This window comes from Microtus pennsylvanicus, chromosome 9 (genome assembly GCF_037038515.1).
Source record: "Microtus pennsylvanicus isolate mMicPen1 chromosome 9, mMicPen1.hap1, whole genome shotgun sequence".
Classification (NCBI taxonomy): domain Eukaryota; kingdom Metazoa; phylum Chordata; class Mammalia; order Rodentia; family Cricetidae; genus Microtus; species Microtus pennsylvanicus.
The window spans coordinates 40,672,516-40,690,979 of NC_134587.1; the positions used below are offsets into that span (position 1 = coordinate 40,672,516).

The 18,464-nt window shown below is 48.9% G+C and overlaps 1 protein-coding gene across 12 annotated transcripts in view; it reads right to left on the reverse strand.

The window, feature by feature from the left end:
* Positions 1 to 10,295, reverse strand: part of Sec16a (SEC16 homolog A, endoplasmic reticulum export factor) — a 35,510-nt gene extending 25,215 nt beyond the window's left edge. For 4 of the 12 annotated variants that reach the window (XM_075985494.1, XM_075985496.1, XM_075985495.1 and 1 more), the window contains exons 1-3: positions 9,796 to 9,929; positions 2,887 to 6,549; positions 328 to 464 (exon numbers count right to left, since the gene is read on the reverse strand). In XM_075985494.1, coding sequence (XP_075841609.1) covers positions 328 to 464; positions 2,887 to 6,483 — 3,734 coding nt within the window. In that variant the 5' untranslated portion in view covers positions 6,484 to 6,549; positions 9,796 to 9,929. Of the gene's footprint in view, positions 1 to 327; positions 465 to 2,886; positions 6,550 to 9,795 lie in introns of all 12 variants that reach the window. The other 8 variants (XM_075985498.1, XM_075985497.1, XM_075985503.1 and 5 more) reach the window with 7 other exon arrangements.
* Between the last annotated feature and the right edge of the window lie 8,169 nt (positions 10,296 to 18,464).

An 18,464-nucleotide genomic window follows, 5' to 3' on the forward strand; every position in this document is an offset into this window, starting at 1 on the left:
CAGTCTAAGAGCTCTAACCATGCACCATCAAATTGCCAAAAGAACCAGGTGTGCCTATGACAGGAACAACCACCCATCTACTAACATCTACTTCTTTATGGCCTTGCATAGGGTCTAACCTAGCTAGGGGTTGGGGAACAAATGCTAACAGCTCTGCTAGGGCTGCATGTGGCAGTGTGCTTAGTTCCTGTTTGTTCATGCTGACTAAATGGGTTTGTAGAATTCTCTACAGATAAGGAATTATTTTAATCATTAAGTTACCATCACAGCCAGCAATACAAACAACTGAGCATGAGAGTAAGCAGCCGCATGGGACGCAGCTCCCACCTGGGAATGAGCTGGTCGGAATAGTGACTTGCTCGGGAGCTGGGCCGCTCAGGCTCCGAATAGCGATGGTTTTCGGCATAAGCAGATGCTGAGCTGTCATAGGGTCTGTATCGAGGCTCATACAGGGCATAGATATCCTGTGGAGAGAAGTTTTGGGGATTGTTAGACTCAATGAAGAGCAGATACCGAATGGTCAGGACTAGCTCTAGGTGCTCCAGATGCCCACTGTCCAAGAGCAGTATGGTGGGTAGGATTCTCTCATGAAAACAAAGTCTACAGTGCAATCTACATCAACAGGCAGCCAGTAGACTCTCCCTAAGGCCCAGGGCAATCTTTTTCCTATAGTCTTAAACATGGAGTCAGTATGAGCTGAACAGCATAAATGTGCATCAGTCACTACCTCAGTAAAACAATAGGACCAGAGGTCCACATGAATGAACCCTAAAACTATCAGTTTTTAAAGCCTCACAAGAGATCTCATTGTTTTGTTTTGTGACAGAGTCTCATATTAACCTAAGCTGGTCTGAAATTACACTGACCTCAAACTTGTGGAAGCCACCTTTATCAGCCTTTCTAGTCTTAGAATTACAGGCAAGAACTACCATACCTGTCTTAAAAAAAATTGTACCTTATTCTGATAAGGATTTCAGCCCCATTATAACAAAAACCATGGCCCCTGCCCTATCTCTAAAAAAGGCCCCACAGGACATGTGGAGGTCTGAAGAGAGATGAGGTGATAGGGGCATGAATCAGAGCTCATCCTCCATGTGCAAAAACCTTAGCTCTGCCATCAGCTGATAAGTAACATGACATCATGGGAAATGGTTCTTCTGACTACTGAGGACCACAGCAATAAGGGGACATGGATGCACAGAAGAGCTGTGAAGATTGGGGTTCCCAAGGAGCCTGCAACCTATCTGTGGTTCCACCTACTCTGCAGCCCAAAGTCAGGCCACAAAGCTGAACTCCCTCATACACTAATAGTTACAGCTCCTCCTTCTAGAATCTAGAATTTAGTAGTCTTTAGGGCACATATGTAACTGTTTACACATGTATACCTGATGGCACACCAGGCTGACAAGAAGGTATAAGCCAGTGGCAGCTTCTGGCTTAGCTGCTACAACCCTGTTCCTACAGTTCTTTTTGACCCATCTTCCTGTACAGTGCAGTGCCAACTGTTCTCAGACCATACACACAGAATTCAACACCACCTGGCCCCAAACACTGGAGGACTTGGGTCTTGCACCTTTCAGTAACACAATCCACCTACCTTGAGTAATGAGGAGTCTGAGTCAGAGGTAATAAAAAGCTAACAGTGATCAAGTGTGTTCACAGACAACACCATTTTAAATGACTGCAGGATTAAGCAGAACCTAAGCAGCAGCTGTAGGCTTATCCCACTGCAGAAGGAGGCAGGAAGGAATTCAAGGAACCTCCTGATCTGCTCCCATTCTGCAGAGTCACTGCTATGTACCAGAGATGTTTAGAATCCCTCAAACTCTTTTCATTATTGCACACGGATAATCTAACGTTTTCCCTCAACGATTTTATTCTCAAGGAAGGATATAAAAGACTCCTAAAGTTACTCCCATCGTTGGTTTCAGTTGATTATGTTGTTAAAACCATATGAAAGGTACCAGCAAATTGGCTGACCTGAGTTTGATCCCTGGAACCCACATAGTGGAAGAAGAAAACTAACTCCTGAAAGTTGTCTTCTGATCTTATTGTGTAATGTGGTATGTGTATATCCACATGCAAATACAAATACACATACACATGCATACAAAAACATGTTTTAAAAAACATAAAAGAGTTGAATGTAGTGGCACACATTGGTAATTCCAGCACTCAGGAGGTGGAGGCAGGATAAGGACTTCAAAATTTCAAGGTCATCCTTAGTTACGTATGAGACTAGATAGAACTAAAGGAGGCATGTCAAAAACAAAACCAAAATCACCACATACAAAAGCCAGGCATAAGCCCCGGCAATGGTGGCGCACACCTTTAATCCCAGCACTTGGGAGGCAGAGGCAGGTGGATCTCTGTGAGTTTGAGGCCAGCCTGGTCTACAGAGCAAGTTCCAGGACATGCTCCAAAGCTACAGAGAAACCCTGTCTTCAAAAACCAAAGGGGGAGGGGGGGGGGGAAAGCCAGGCATACTGAGGCAGAAGGATTTTAAATTCACAGCTAACTTGGCCAAGACAGTGAGTGAAACAACGTCTCAAAGCACAACAACAACAACAAAATAAAACATACAATCTAACAAAGGCTTTTCCCTAAAGGGGAAAGCAATTCTCTGAAACTGTAGCAAGCCATGAATGCCACTCTTTTGTCAATGAGATGTTGGATTACACAAAAACCACACTGGTATTCCAAGCAACCCAACATACTACATCTGAGGACCCTCTGAAAGAAGATCTTCACTCGTGGCCAAGGAAGACGTTTTTTCAGGGGCACCACATGGGTCTGAAGATGGGCCACTCTTGAGAAAAACAGCATAAGAGGAGGAAAAGGGGATAGAATGAGGAGAGAAAGATGGTTAAATGTTACTGTTCTTACCTGGTAGTATAGGGAGGCCGTCCCAGGATCTGATGGGTATGGTGAAGGGTACTGAGACTGATAGGCATCATACAGAGGCCTATAATAGTAGTAAGATGCCAAGTCTTGAGGTGCTGGACCAAAAGCATTGGGAGGTGGTGGGTGTAGCCACGGCTGGTCTGACCGCACAGCTGCCTGGCTGGCGCTGGTAGATGTAACCGATGCACTGGAGGACTGTGGTGGCTGAGGCGGCACCTGCTGGCCCATGTTGACTGGAGCTGCACTTGCTGGTGGCTGGGTCAAGCTTTCAGACTGTCCTTGTGTGGGTGGGCTTTCTGGATTTGGAGGCTCTGGACACGCTGCTTGGGGCACTTTTGGGGGAGAATTCTGTGGCTGAGGAGGCACCAGCTCTTTTTGGGCTTTTTCTAGGCTATACTGGTCCTGGGCATCTTTTGTTACCTGCTGGTAGAAATGATCCTGGTTATGCAGTCCAGGCCCAGATTGTCTGGGATGATTAGCAAAAGACTGCCGAGAAGCTGGGCCATCTGAATGAGATGGGCTATATACTCTCACAGGATTTTCCAAAGTTCTATTTAATGTGAAGTCTAGGGCACCAACAGCTTCTTCCTGATTACTGGAGTGGTTTGCCTTATTACTATTAGGTACCAAGGTGCTGTTTGCAGGTGGCACTAGCATCACACATGTACTTCCAGCAGGGCTATTAAACTCAGGAGGACCCTTCTCTGCATTAGGATTCTGACTTTTAGGAAATGAGTTCTTTGCAATTGGAGGGGATAGCCGCTGAACCAACAAACTGGCAGGCTGGCTAGCAATCATTTCTGAAGACCCAGAACCTCGAGGGACATTGTTAGGCAAAGATAAGCCAATGACAGCACTGGTTGGAACTCCAGACAAAGCAGCATGTTCTTCAGGATCACCACTGAGAGCCCGATTGCTGCTCACTATGGATTTCTCCCCCACCACAGGATCTCCCCAGGATTGATTCTTCTCATTAGGATTCAGTAAGGACACAGAAAAATTAATGGGCTGAGCCAAATTATAGCTTTGATCAGGCTGGGCAATCAGGACAGGTTGATTGTGCAAAGATTCAGTGGGCGGCGAGGACAGCAAACTTGCATAACCAGAACTTGCCTGCAATGGAAGGGCCTCCTCTTCTCCCACCTTGGGAGGGTTCTCAAGGTTTTCAGAAGCACCAGGAGGGTCTTGGTTCTGCAAGGGTGGCATGGATCCTGGTTTCCGGGACTGTTGTCCAGACATTCCCTTTTCTGGATGATGAATAACTTCTGAAGGTTTTGGTTTTACAGGGACATAAAGTGCAGGGGCAGCAGGGGCTAAAAGGACATTGCCACCAAAATCTGGTAGCTCATTTTGTGCCCACAGAGTTGTTGCTGGGCTCTCACACTTCACAGGCCCCTGGGCCCTGGTCAAGGGCCTCTTCTCAGGCACTGGGCGAACGGCATCCAAGGGTGGACCAGCTGTGTGCGAAACCAGGTGTCCAGCTTCTCCAGTGGTGCTAAGAGGCAGAGGGCAGGCCTGAGGTGCACACAGTGTCTCCATGTTATCTGGTGGCTGTTCTAGGTTCCCTGGGGTGGCATCAGATGATACAGAAGCTGCCCTATGCTTCTTCTGGCGGTCCTGGGTCCCTCTCACTTCAGCTACCATGTTGGCACGATCTGCTTCAACTGGTTTCACTCCAACCAAGTGGGACTTTACTGGTTCAAAAGAACTATTTGCACTTGTCTGGAACACTCCTGTGGGTTTTGGAGGGCTTGGGGTTGAGGGCTGGGACAGGCTGCTGCAGTAATTTTGGCTCCCAGTAACCTCATCTGTCTCACCTCCAACAGGAGAAGAATCAATTTGCTTAAAAAAACTCCCTGAAGTATCATCTTCAAGTTTTCCAACTTCTTGCTGAATGAATGTGCCTACCAATTCTTGGGGTCTGGCTGATCCTGGAGGACTTCTGTGGCTGTGGCTGCTGTAGCTGGATGACACACTGTCAGGTCGTGTAGGATGCAGTGGTATGTCAGGGGCCTCGAGATTAGGCCCCCCACCTTTGGGGAGGCCCACAGTAACAGGCCTGGAGACAGCTGGCCCAGGAAGGGACCCATGTCGAAACTGATCACTCAGGGAAGAGGGATCCACATTCAGGGTCTCACGTGGCAAAACTTCTTGATTCTGAACAAATTCTAAGTTCTCAACATTCTCACACTGTGGCCCACTAGCACAGTGGGTCCCAGCCCCTGAAGTATCACCCCATGTATCACTAGCGGGGGTCATAGTGGTCTGTCTGTCATGCCGGATGCCCAGAGACTGAGAAAAATAAGGTTGTACATCTCCTTCCTGAGCAGCCTCGCTACCAGGGCCTTTGGGAAAAGCCTGGTAGACACTGCCAGGTCCATGTGCAGGCGGTGGTTGATGGCCTAATCTGAGGGTAGAAGAGAAGTCATCCGAGTCCAATCTGTCATCAAGGCCTGCCTTTTCAGAGGAGAGATTCTCCTCATTTTCTGTCTCCTCCCCTTGAAAAAACATTGAGAGAGCTCCAGAGGCTGCATCTTGCTGGGCATGGTTAGTTGAAGCCTCTGAGGGACGGTGCGCCTGGTTTTCAGGGCTAGTTCCCTGAGTGAAGGGAGTCACATGGGTAGGGTCGAGCACATGCCCTTTACTTGCTCCTGGATTCTGCCTGAACTCTGGGTTTGCCCACATATTCCCAACTCTGGAGTTCTGTTCAAAAGTATTTTTAGGGGGAAAGCTACTCCATGAGTGAACTACCTCATTTCCTTCACCACTGGCCAAGGATGCTGGAGTAGACATCAGTGGAACATGGGGCTCATGGCTAGGCCCCTGATATAGACTAGATTGAGAGGAGAAATGGGGCAAGTTGGTAACCTGGGGCCCCATGTTTTGAACAGGTCCCTCTGGGCAGGGTGACTGATGCTGATAGGAGGGCTGAGGACCTCCCTGGACTGGCCCCCACTGACCTGGCATCTGTGGCTGAGGGAAGAAAGGAGATGCTGCTTGGGCCACAGTACCATCATATGGGGTGTGCCTATTCATGGGTTGGTCGGGTCCAGAACCACTGTCATTCGGATGTCCCCCATGAGGCTGCTCAGGACCCACTCCTGGAATGTAGTGAGGTGGATGTGACAGCATCTGTACTCCAGGTCCTGAGCTGGAACCAACTTCAGCACTCCGGTTCATCTCCGGCCCAGGCAGTGAAGAAGGGGCAGACACAGGGGGAAATGGACTGGTATCTGCTCTGGGCTGTGAGAGAGGTTCATGAAGTCCTGGGGCGCTATCCCCAGCATTTGTGGGAGGCACAGGCAAACCAGGCCACTGAGAAAAAGCAGAGGGGGCTGGGCCTGGCAAACTGGGCAGGTTGCTTTTGGAGGAATTGCCTAGTGGTGCGTTTTGATGAGTCTGTCTATTAAAAGCAAACGGATCCGTTACTGGCTGTAATGGGCGTGTTATGGGAGCCACTGGTGCATTAATACTGGCTGGCCTCCTGTAAGGGCTGTTGGCCCAGAACATGCTCCGAGGATTCCCAGCTGGGGGTGGTCCAGTCACACCAGATGGGACTGCCTGAGGTGGTGGCTGCATGCTGGAGTCTTTCACACAAGGAGATGCTGCTTATAGGAGGCAGGTCGAGTTTTTCTTTAATTTGTGCTAAAAAAGAAAACAGAAGAGGAATATAAAACCTAGAGATCCCAGTCCTGGATGCAATCAATAAAGCTATGAAAATAAAAAGCCTAAATGTGATTTCAATCATTTAACTACCAAGGACTCCACTTCTTCCATCCCCACCCCACATCCTCAGGGACAAGAAACTACCTTATTGTTAGTCTGACACACTACCAGATGTTCCTTAGTCCTTGACCCTTCTCGAAGCCACAACTACCACATCCAGAAAGAGCCAACTCCACTACTAAGAAAGAAACATGCATACCATGCTTTTGGGAATGTTCATTTTAAAAGAAGAGTTTATACTTCCTAAAACGCAGTTAGAAAGTTACTAAGGATGTTTACTGCACCAAATGAAATGCCTGGGGTTGTCCTCTCAAACAAGCGAAACAAAGTTGCTTCTGACCACTGAAGTTGTAACAAGGCAGAGACTAAAAATCCCAAGAAAATTTATTGAAGCTTTACTGGACTCATGTTTCCAACAGGCAGATCTCAACAAACCTCAAAAAAAGGGGCGGGGGTGGGAGGGAGGCAAAATCCTCACTAGTGATTTTTGTTTTTGAGCAAGGCACAACTCAAGTATGGCAGCTTGAAACCCCCTTTCCTTGTGTCAGAACTTTTTCCTGGCACCATCCTCAAGAAAAAGTTTGTTTAGCTAATCCACAGAAAAATAAAGTAAAGTCAGTTTAATTCACAGATGTACACTTTGTCCTTGAACATCTTTCTGATACTCAAGATTAAAAAAAAACCAAAACACTGATGTATTTTAAGTAAAGTCATTTACAAAAGATCGCCAATCCCTATCTAAATGTTCTATTAATCTATTAACTCAGTTCCATTACTGCCCACATATACTCCTTCCTATGTCAACAAAGAACCCTATCCTGACTAGAACCATGACATGGACTACAGTGGAACTTCAATTAGAAGCAATGCAGGAGTTCGTTAGGCTCTAATTTGTTTTAAGTAGCAAAGAAAATTGCTGTTTCCCTTTACACGAACCAAAAGGAGAAGAGAGCTGCTACTCCATCCCTGTTTATCTGGATCTAGACCCAGTCTGGACACGAAGACTTCTTCCATGTTCCTCCCAAAACCTGGTTGGCAAGAGTAAAAGGCAACAGAGGCTTCCTTCATCTCAAGATTTCAAACACCCCAAACAATTAAAAACAAACAAAAACTAAACTAAAATACAATACATTGTACAGGGTTGATGCATCAGGTTATCAATAGGTTGGGTATACACTGAGCAGTTGAGGGCAATTATCTCTCTCTGCAACTAGTTTCTACATCTACAGAATGAGAGAATAAGTTTCTTTTAAATTTACTTTTAACAAGATTCTACCCACAGATTCTTCTTTAAAGGACCTAATCCCTATAGGTGACTACTATAATCTAAATTGCCTAAATTTATACTCTTGTTTGTAGAAACTTGAAGTTATTTTCTCAATAGTAATAGACCAAGAGCTGTTTTATGAGCTAACACTATCATCTACAAAGAAAACCCCCAGCTCCCATGCCCAGAGCTTTTCACAATATGCTTGTTTCAGGTAGAACAATCTCATGACTTGAACATTATTAATGGGGCAAGGGGGGTGTGTGTCGAGACAGGGTTTCTCTTTGTAGCTCTGCCTATACTGGAACTCATTTTGCAGACCAGACTGGCTTCGAACTCACAGAGATCTGCCTGTCTCTGCCTCCCGAGAGCTGGTATTAAAGGCCTGTGCTACCACAGACAGGGACCATTATTCTTTTACTTTTGTTTACTTACAAACAGAAAGATAATGAACTGCCTATTATTTAACTCAGAATTATAGACACTTTTATTCTGTTCAGCCAGTTATGTACTTTTCAAAAAAGCACCTGCTTCAGAGAGACCTACTGATTTCAAAGATGCATTATTCATAAACCCAGTTCCGCAGCTCAGCTGCTTCCTATCTACATAATATTTACACAAGACATTTGAAGTCTGACTCTGTGTAACTGAGGTATTTAAAACACATCCCCTCCTCTCACTGTCACTGACTAAAACTGTAAACTGTAAGCCTGAGGCACCCACATTAGTGAGTTCCACTATGTCAACAAGTTCCCCCATGGTGACAGCTAGTGATACACTTAACAGATAGACACGATAAACACTTCTCTTCTAACTCAGAATCTGAACCTGAACCTTTCAATGTTGAAGGAGGCATCCACAGAAGAGGAAGGGCTATATACACTAAGTGAGGAAGACACAGGACACAGTGACATTCAGAAACGGTTACTAATTCAGGACGGAATTTCAAACTCTGCACAGCACCTCACAAAAACAATTTCAAGGGCAATTTGGAGATTCACTCAGATACATGCCACCAGGAGTAACCACAAGAAGAAGAACCAATCCCTACTTTGCTTCTTATCTCCAAGATTCGAGCAATGAGACCCTAAGAAAGGGTACGTGGAGAAAACGTGCAAGGAGGCTGCACTGTGCTGCAACTTGCAAAAGGACCCGCAGGGACAGTAACCTGCGAGTCTGCTGTTTCCTACTGCCATAGTCAGGATGGAAGATGCCTAGAGTTAACACATCTGAAAGGAAATCTCTGTGCACGACCACTCTACAAGCCATTTAAAAATGTGTATCAGCAAAGCAGCCAGAGTTGATTCTGCAGGACTTAGTGTCTGGACGCTCCACAGTCATGCCGACATTCTTGTACACTTGATAGAAAACAATCCACGACCTCCCTTGCGACATCCTGCTCTGCCGGCCAAGAGATTACAAATAAATGCTCCTACTCTCTGGTTCATATGAAAATGTGTCTCATCACCAGCTCTGCAGAGGAAGCCTTCGAGCCAACGAGAATCAAAAATCTTCAGAAACCAGCAAAAGTCACGCTCGACAATTTCCTGCCCCTTCCTTCGTTTTAAACAAGTTGCAAGTTTCTTCTGAGACGTCACGGTCTGGCCAGGCTAACACCTTCCCCAGTGGCCAACCAGCAACCTAGACCCGGCACCGGCCTCCCGTCGGGCCCGGCAAAAGCGGACCCCCGGGACAACCCACCAAAGCGACACGGCCCGTGGCCTTCCCGGTGTCTCAGCACCAGGCGACCCGGTACTGCCGTTCTCTCCAGACCCGGCGGCGTCTCTTGAGATGCGCTCGCCACTCCGGGTTAGGCCCGGTGCTCACAGCGCCTACCCGGCCTCCACAGCCTCGCCCGCCCACGGGCCTCCGCCGGGATCCACACGCTCGGCCCTCACCCGCGCAGCTGCGGCTGGCCTCTCAGGCGCCGCGGACTGAAACCCAGCCGGAGACAGCGGCGGCAGTAGGGGGAACTTGCGCGTACCTAGCAGCAGCCGCAGCCATCTTGGCACATCCGGCTCCGGTCGCCGCCGCCGCCGACGTGTCCGACGGCTACGTCAGCGCGCGCCACGCCCCTGGATCGCCCCGCCTCTCGCCTTCGTCCAGTCTTTCGCTGCCTCACCCCCCCTGCCCCGCCCCCACAGTCCTGCCCCCTTGGCCTTGCTCCGAGCTGGTACGCCTGCGCCGCGATCTCGCCACGCCCCCTTTTGGCTCCGTCTCTCTCGTCCCGTTTTTGGTTTTTTTTTTTTTTTTTTTGCCCCTTCATCCTTTTGTCCCGCCCCATGGCCCCCACCCCTTCCCTCTAGAGCTCTCTTTTCGTAGAGCCCCTCTTGACTCCGCCCCTCGTTCTCCTCCAGTCTTTCGCCGCCTCATCTCTTCGTCCCACCCCATAGGCCCCGCCCCCTCGCGTCAGTCCTTTACAGCTCCACCCCCGTGACCCCGCCCCTCACCCACCTGCCGGGTCCAGAGCGCAGGCCCCGCCTCCCGACGTCGCCCTGGTTACGCCGGTTCTGTCCCGCAGCCTTCCTGTTTCTGGATTTGACGAGACTCCCCGGGGAGAAACAGTCTAGGAAGACCGAAGCCAGCAACTCCACTGAGTCCAAAGCTCCAGTGGGTCCTACCGCCCTCCCCTTCTTCCTCCCCACTTTTCCGTTGGATCCCCCCCCCCCACCCAGACGCCGGCGGGGTGACTGCGCCTGCGCCACCCTGCTTGTTCGCTTGGCTGGGCTGTCTTCTTCTAGGGGTTGTACTAGCGCGTGCGCGGGGCCGCAGCCGTTGCTTGGTTACAGCTTTCACCTGCAGCCTGCGGGGTGCAGTTCTCCCGGCTACTGTCTTTGCCAGGAGCTGTCCGAAGCGCTCACGCAGCCCGCGGGTCTCTACCAGAGGAGAGGAGCCCGAGTCTGACGCCACGGTCCTCTAACCTCCTTCACGCCGGTGGGGCGCTGGACCTCTTAGACCAGGGACATCCGCAGGTCAGGCTTGCGTCTGTCGGTGCAGAGGCTCTCTGGAAAAGGTGGGTGATGTCATCTGGGAAGTGACCAGGCCCGGCCCCCTCACCTGTATTCCAGAGGGCACGAAGGTGGCGCGTCTGCTAGGTCGCCTGGTCTTGGCAGACCCAAGAGGAGGAGGGCGTGTGGTGCAGCTGGCCTGCACTCAGCCACGCAAGCAGAGCCGCGAGCTCTGAGAGCCAGTTTCAGCCTGTCTGACGTGGCACTGTGGGTCACTTTGTAAAGCTAACATTTGTCTTTCGAGAGCCAGGTTCCCAGCCTCTTTCAACACAGGAGAATACGTGGTAAACTTAGCCCTAGGCCCCTAGGGATAAGCAGCAACCCCCAGCCCCAGGATGGCTAGAACTACATAATAGAAAGGCCTTGTCTCGAGAAAACCAATAATAAATAACAAAACACATAGTGTTCACCCCCAGTTTCCCAAAAGTAAGGATGTTAGAGAGGCAGCTGGGTTCTAACTTCTTCCTGTCCTAGGGTAAAGACGGGACTCACTTGTCTGTAGTTAGGCTGGTGTCCTGCAGCCCAAGTGAGTCTGGCCTCTGAGTGACACAGACTTATTGACACAGTTTAAGGCCCAGTCTGTACTACCCACATGTCCTGCTTTGGTGACTGTAACCTCTGTGGGCATCGGGAGAGCCAGTGGGCAGGCTGAGGACTGGAATAGACTACTTCTTCTTCTTCTTCTTCTTTTTTTTTTTTTTGGTTTTTCTTTTTTTTGATTTTCGAGACAGGGTTTCTCTGTGGCTTTGGAGCCTGTCCTGGAACTAGCTCTGTAGACCAGGGTGGTCTCGAACTCACGGAGATCCGCCTGCCTCTGCCTCCCGAGTGCTGGGATTAACGGCGTGCATCATCACCACCACCCGGTGAATAGACTACTTCTAATGTATATGTTGGTGCAACAGGCCCAAACTGGGACTGCCTGGGGCAGGCAGGGCACGTGGTGACTCCTGTGCCTAGGGGTGTTCCCACTGTCACCATGGATACCTTTGCCTGGAGACTCTTCATCTAGTTAGAAGTTTGGCCCAGTGTTTCCAGCTCCCTGCAGTCCCATGAAGCCAGCATCCGATAAGAATTGTTATAGCCTGTGTTGCACCGCAGAGCACACAGGATTTTTATGCATGGAGGCCATGTCAGAATTTCCCTGCCCTTCTGTCCCTATGACCAACAGTTGGTGATGTTGTAGTCGCTGTATCTCCACCCAGTCAGCCTCTCCCAGTAGCTGTACTGTTTGGTGTGGTGGCCTCTGGGTGATTACATGTAGCTGGTTCACTCTGGGCTGGGCTCTAAACATAAGAGACACTAGACAGATAAGTAAGAATTCAGTGATTCATTGCTGAGTGTTTATTGCATGTTGAAACAGCAGTGTTCTGAGTATGTTGAATTGAATAAACCCCTATTAAAAATTATGTTTTTTTTCTTTCATGTAACTAGGAAATATAAAATTCCACTTGTGGCTGGGAGTGCGTCCCCCTGGACAGTGCTGGCCTAAATGGTGTGTACTTGGCATCCCTAGTCTAGAGCTTATAGACTCCTTGAGAAGGCCATGCGTTGCTGGCTCTTATCTGACAGTGAGGAGCCGGGGCAGGCCTCTGAGGTGTACTAGAGGAAGAGGTGAAGAGAGGGTAGCTCCTGTCCTCCAGTCTCTGTCCTGTGCACCTGTTGGATGTAGCTCCAGCATCAGATGTGCTTGGTGGTCTGTGCCTGCTCCGTGTGGCACTGTGCTCAGCCCCTGACCGACCCCGAGCATGGACACAGAACCTGGAGAGGAGAAAGGGTCACTATTCAGGATCCAGGGCTCCCTGAAAAGTCCCAGCCAAAAGCATGCGAGGGCCACGGGTAGATAGAGCTGACCGGGAGGGCTTCCTGGACGAAAAGGAAATATGGCTGAGGGTAATGGGGAAGCAGAGACAGCTGTGATTTAGAGCTGTATGCCATTTGCTCCCAGGCCCTATAATGTACAGGCTGCTACCATTGTGCCATCTGGGCTACCACGGCTACCATGCACCCAATGTGAGGAGAGATCCTTTCTTGAAGGTTAAGGCCCGGCCCCTGTGGCAATGGTGGGCAGCATGAAAGGAGCTTCAGGCCAGCTTCACTTTTTCACATGCCCATAGTACAGGGCTGCTCGTAAATGAGACTCCATACCCAGACAGTTGTGCCTCGGAAGCCCTGCTTTCCATCCATAGTGTCTTAGGCACTCTGGGTACTCACTGGGCACGTGAATGAGGGTGGACCTGTGGACAGAAGGTGCCAGCCAAAGAAACCCTAGCCACTGTATTCCTATTCTGGGTTGCTGAGAATGGGGCCCGCAGTCTTTCTTCGCCGTAGGAACGGGTACACTTTGGGTGCCCACCTGTCTGGTAGAACATAGATAAAATGGCTTGAGCAATTGTTGGGTAGCTGTTATGTCCAACTGTACCGAAAGATTCTAGAAGCCATGGGGGCTGGAGAGATGGCTTAGCAGTTAAGAGCACTGGCTGCTCTTCCAGAGGTCTTGAGTTCATCCTATCTCCCCCGCCCCTCACATGGTGGATCACAAGCATCTGTAATGAGAGCTGATGCCCTCTTCTGGCCTGCAGGTATACATGCAGACACAGTACTCATACATAAAATAAATAAGTCTAAGAAAAATATTAAAAGAAGAATAGTTTTAAAAAAAAGATTCTAGAAGCCAGAGAGTCAAGGGTATTAGACAATTGTATTTCCTCACCTGTGAAAACAGGTGATTATCACAGCCTGTCCTGGACTTCTGGAACCATCTCTGTAGGTAACAAGGACTCAGAATCCACAGTAGGCCACTCCCTGGTTCCTTCCAGGTATGGTTCATGTTAACCGCACTGCTGGTAGCCTCCTGGTTGGGCTTATGGGTGCACGTTCATGTCTCCAGAGTCCCACGATAGGCTTGGCCTGTGCTATGTGTCAGGCAGCCTTAAGTTACAGAGCCAGTAACAGGGATGAAGTAGAAAGCACGAGACAGATGTTGACATCACACTAACACAGGACCACAAATAGAGCAGGAAGATCTCTCAACTGTTTGGGGTCCCTGAGAAGAGTAGGGGTCCTCTTTCCAGCACACAGCACACACTCAAAGGTGATGCCAGGCCCCTGCTGTACTCCAGACATGGCAGACTGGGATTGGACACATAGGCCGGCCCTCTGTCCTGGAGCGGGTGTGGGCACTAGAGAGCTGCAGACATGGAGCTGTGTGAGACACTCGTCAAAGCAGGGTCAGGAGCTCTTAGGGTTGAAGGGACAGTCTGGGTAAGGCTTCTGTATGGCAAGGAAAGGGATCCTGGGATGTGGCTCTGTAGGCTCATCAAGGGCTATTTGCCATGGGATATTATCAAACAAGGCAGGTCCTGGGGGCTTTTCAGCTCAGTTTGGCCTGCCACAGAGGCAGCTTGGGCATCTCAAGCAAATGGTGTGCTGTCTGCATCAAATGTAGAACCCACCTTAGATGAGGCCTTTGTACAGAGATTAAGCTGCAACTTCTTCTGTAGTCCCCACAGCAACATTACATAACACAGCGCGTGAATCTGAAACATGGGTCGTGATTTGCATTGCATGGGTGAACTCCCCTGGAGTCTGGGCAGGGAAGGGACAAAGGGTGCCGGGTGCCAAACTGACTTTGGCCAGGGATCCTGGAAAAGTGGCCTGCCAAACCTCTCTTTCTCTCTGAGCATCCATTTCTGCTTTTGGAGTGATTGTGAAGGGCAACGTGGCTAGATGGATTTCTTACATTCTTTCTACGGAGATGACCTCTCTCATGGATCTGGGAGTCTCTTGGCCCTGGCTCTAGTGAATAAACTTGAATGAACCGCACGCCTCTTTGAGCTTCAGTTCCCTTGTTTGCAGCATGAATAATAGTATCTTGGGATGGGCACAAATACCATCTGGAGGACATCCTGCTGGTCAGAGGAGCAGTAGTGGAACACTGCCAGCAGAGGGCAGCAGAAAACCACCTACAAATCTGACCAGCTATTGAGGGCTCCTTCCAGCCTTCCTCACTTTAGTTAGGTGTTGCACACCCTGCAAACTCCCCCCTCCCACCACCCTACCCCCCCCCCCCCCCCCCGCACAGCAGCCCTCTCTGAGGGAAGTCTCTATTTCTGGATCCTCTGAGGGTTGTGGGCTTGCTGAAGACAGCAGGTGCTGCATAAATGCTCCCTGAGTTGAGCACAGTGGCGTCGTGGAAGATGATGGATTTCTAAGAGCTGAGGCCAGAGACTCAACCCTCAACCTTACAGGAGCCAGTAGCAGTGCTGTTAAGATAAGGGAAAGGACCTTGTTCTGTATCATCCCTTCTACCTAGTCTGCTATAGCTAAGGTCTGTGACCTTTTTCTCCCCTTCCCTTTCCCAGATTAAGAAGACTGGGTTGGTGGCAAGTAAAGAAGTAGCTTAGGTCAGGCTTGTTTCTTAATCCCAACTCCAGTAGAAGTCATGTTTACTGCCTGTCTCCCCCCGCAGAGGACTCTCATCAGAAACAATACAGTGTTGAATATAGAGTCAAAGAAATTACATGGTGCTGTAGAGATTGAAGCAGTGGGATACAAAAACAACCATGAGGTCAAAATTGTGTGAAGGCATCAAATCATGTATTTTGTGCTACACACTGGGTGGCCTGTGCACATAAAAGCCCAGCAGCACACATGCCTGGCCGCTGGAAGCCCGGTATCACCATCTTACCGTGAGGATGATGACCAGCAACTATATATGCTGGGCTTGACTGCTTAGGGATGCTCCTAAAATCCACGGTGAGGGCAAAGTGGCCATGCTCCAGACAGAGCGCCGGTTCTATGTTTATGGCCAAACCATCCACACACAGGCCTCAGAGGCCAGCACCTTACATAGAAGCACACTCTAGGGATCTTTTATCCTAAAGCTGCCAGGTAGAACATGAAAACACCAACCAGGAGAGTGGTCGGGAACCAGGGTAGAGTCACAGCATCTTAAAGTTCAGGTCCAGAGAGTAGCGCCACAGCATCTTTAATGTTCAGGTCCAGAGGGTAGAGCCACAGCATCTTTAATATTCAGGTCCAGAGGGTAGAGCCACAGCATCTTTAATGTTCAGGTCCAGAGGGTAGAGCCACAGCATCTTAAAGTTCTGGTCCAGAGGGTAGAGCCACAGCATCTTTAATGTTCAGGTCCAGAGGGTAGAGCCACAGCATCTTAAAGTTCAGGTCCAGAGGGTAGAGCCACAGCATCTTAAAGTTCAGGTCCAGAGGGTAGAGCCACAGCATCTTTAAGGTGCATATGCAGAATATAGAATCACCCTATCTTTAAGGTACACGTGTAAGGTACATGTGTAGATAGCAACCCTGTCATTGATCTACAAGATAAAGAAGTTCTTTGGGAAGGTTCCACGACTTCTCTTTTTATTATTATTATTATTTATATTATGTGCTTTGATGTTTTGCTTGCATAAAGGTCTTGGATCCCCTGGAAATAAAGTTACAGACAATTGTGAGCTTCCTTGTGGTACTGGGAATTGAACCTAGTTCTGAAAGAGTAACCGTCCCTTTTAACTACCGAGCCATCTCTCCAGCTCCCTCACACCCCTCTTTAGAGATCCACAGTACACATAGCCCATTCAGGCTTGGGGATCCTGTAGTAAAGAGCCCCATTTCCCCCTAACTCCTCACTCTGAGTTTCTCAAGATAGCATTTTTTGGTACCATACTAACTAGCAGTGTTCAAGTATTGTATCAAAATACCTTTGCAGAGAAATGTATCTTATGCTATGCCAAGAACTTCTGCTGGGACCTTTACCAGAGGCCCTCGTGTGCAGCTGAGGATTGGTCTGGAGTCACATGGTAAAAATCATCTCCCCATGGAGCTTCCCTGTTGGTAAGGCTCAGGATAAGGCAAGACTCGTGGCTGGTTGGTTCCTGGAGCTGCATGAGGATGCCAGCACTCCACTGGTTTTGGCTGCAGGCGGAGCCCTGCTGCCTTGGCTGGGTCTGTGCACAGATACCCTTGGATCCCTCTTTGTACTGGACAGCGCAATGCAGAGCCGCAGTTGGTGCCCCTCTAACAACAAGGGACAGAACACCAGTGTGGCAGTCTTACCTCCTCACCTCTTTTACTTATTTCCTTTTTTATTTATCGACAGGGTCTGGCCTTGAATTCCCGAGCCTATCTTCGTCTCCCATCTGGCTCCATGGATTGTTTATCTCTGATGGTGGCAGAGGTTTTGAAGTCTAAATCTTCCTGTCTAGGATGACAGTTTGAGCCACATGTGACCTCTGAGCACCTTCAGTGTAGCCAACCAACCCTGGGTTCAGGCACAGTGCAAATAATCATAATACCAGTGAGATGGTTCAGTGGGGTGCCTGTTCCCAAGCTGGACTAAGTTCAACTGGTAGGGGAGAGAACTGGCTCACACTAGTTGTCCTCTGACCTCTACATGTATGCCATGTGTGGGTATACACACATACAAATAAATAAATATAAATAATGATAAAAAGAATGTGAATTCAGTCTTTTTAGTACTTTATGTGGACTGTTGGTTAAGTGGTAACTGTGGTTTTATTGGTTAAACCAAAATGTATATATGTATGTACTGGTCTTTCGAGACAGGGTTTCTCTTAGTAGCCCTGGCTATCCTGGAACTCACTCTGTAGACCAGCCTGACTTTGAACTCAACAGAGGTCGGCCTGTCCTTTCCTCCTGATTGCTAAGATTAAAGACATTTGCCACCACTGCCCAGCCAAGATGTATTATCAAAATAAATTCACTTGCTCCTTTGTACTTTTTTTTTTTGAAGGGCTGTGAAGGATTTTAAATGACCTACGTGGTTTCAGTAACATTTCTGTTGGCATGGGCTTCTCTGAATCACCCTGAGAGGCCAAGGAAGCCCTTCTTCTTCAAAAGTATGGAACCTCACATACCCCAGCACTACACAGGAAAAGGAAGGACATTTCGGGGAGGGGAGGAAGAAGGGGCTAGTTCTTGCAGGGGTGTGTGTGTGTGTGTGTGTGTTTCTTTTTGTTTTTTTGAGACAAGATTTCTCAGTGTAGCCTTGGCTGTTCTGGAATGTGCCCTATAGACCAGGCTGGCCTTAGATTCACAGAGATCCTTTGCTTCCTGAGAGCTAGAATTAAAGGCATGCACCCAGATGTTCTGGATTATTTATAACTAATTGTTCGTTAGTTTTGAAACAGGGTCTAGCTGTTAATATGACTCAGGATAGCCTTGAACTTGTGTCGATCCTCCTGTCTCAGCCCCTTGAGCACTGGGTTTACTATGCTTGAATGTCTCTACTTACATACTTTGAATGTTGAAAAGTGGGACTTATAGAGCAAAGCCTGGTGGAGCATACCTATAGTCGGGAGGCTGAGGCAGGGGGATCACAAGTTCCATGCCTGCCAGAGTGACATAGTGAGCCCCGTCTCAGGCTGCTCTACTTATTGACCACCCACTCCCCTCTTGTAGTCTCTGTGTAATAACTCTTCTTCTGAAGTAAAAGCAAACAAGAACCGTGTAAGATGACAGATCCCTGGGAAAAGGATAGTTCTTAGGGGACCCACTAGCCTATGTCCCTGGAAGATTTTGGCATC